Source organism: Anopheles bellator, chromosome 2, assembly GCF_943735745.2.
Source record: "Anopheles bellator chromosome 2, idAnoBellAS_SP24_06.2, whole genome shotgun sequence".
In the NCBI taxonomy this organism is placed as follows: domain Eukaryota; kingdom Metazoa; phylum Arthropoda; class Insecta; order Diptera; family Culicidae; genus Anopheles; species Anopheles bellator.
Genome location: NC_071286.1, coordinates 43,950,878 through 43,951,592, shown reverse-complemented (window position 1 = coordinate 43,951,592; position 715 = coordinate 43,950,878). Strand labels below are relative to the sequence as shown.

General features: G+C 45.7%; 1 protein-coding gene across 1 annotated transcript in view; it reads left to right on the top strand.

Moving 5' to 3' along the window:
* LOC131207579 (cuticle protein-like) overlaps positions 1-332 on the top strand; it is a 638-nt gene extending 306 nt beyond the window's left edge. Inside the window, exon 3 of the mRNA XM_058200199.1 lies at positions 3-332. Coding sequence (XP_058056182.1) covers positions 3-332 — 330 coding nt within the window. The remainder of the gene's footprint in view (positions 1-2) is intronic.
* The last annotated feature ends 383 nt before the right edge of the window (positions 333-715 follow it).

The window sequence follows — 715 nt, the reverse complement described above, 5'->3', positions numbered from 1 at the left end:
CCGCCGATCCGCACCACGGATTCAATGCTGTCGTCCACCGTGAGCCCCTGGCCGCCAAGGTCGTCGCTGCTGCCCCGGTAGCCACCAAGGTCATCGCTCAGCCAGCCCTCGCCTACGCCGCTCCGGTTGCCAAGACCATCTCCTACGCCGCTCCGGTAGCCAAGACCATCTCGTACGCCGCTCCTTTGGCCACCAAGAGCTACGTCGCGAGCCCGGCCCTGTCCTACGCCGCCCCAGCTCATCTGGCTTACTCTGCTCCTTTGGCCACGAAGAGCTACGTCGCCAGTCCGGCTCTGTCCTACGCTGCCCCAGCTTATGCTTCGTACCACTAAATCGAACTGTCAAATCTCCTGACTTTGTTACAAAATGATGAATGATATTTATTGTGTTTCGTAAAAGAAGAACAAATACAAATAAGTCATACTGAAAACAATATTTTGCTTTTCCAACAGTTGTTGTTATTGTCACATGGATTTTTTTCGATGAATTAAAACTATTGTTTAGTCGAAATTGTTCGTCCATTTATCACATTTGCTTGCTATCAATCTATCGTCCAATGCAATGGCAACAACAAAATGATCTTCGTAGTCTTTATCCAAGTTTAATCTAAAATGTTAAGCAACTATTAGAATTTTTATGTGTTAAATATGAAGATAACACATTGGTTATATACTTTTTATGCACATTCATACAATTTGGCACAACACGTGCTACT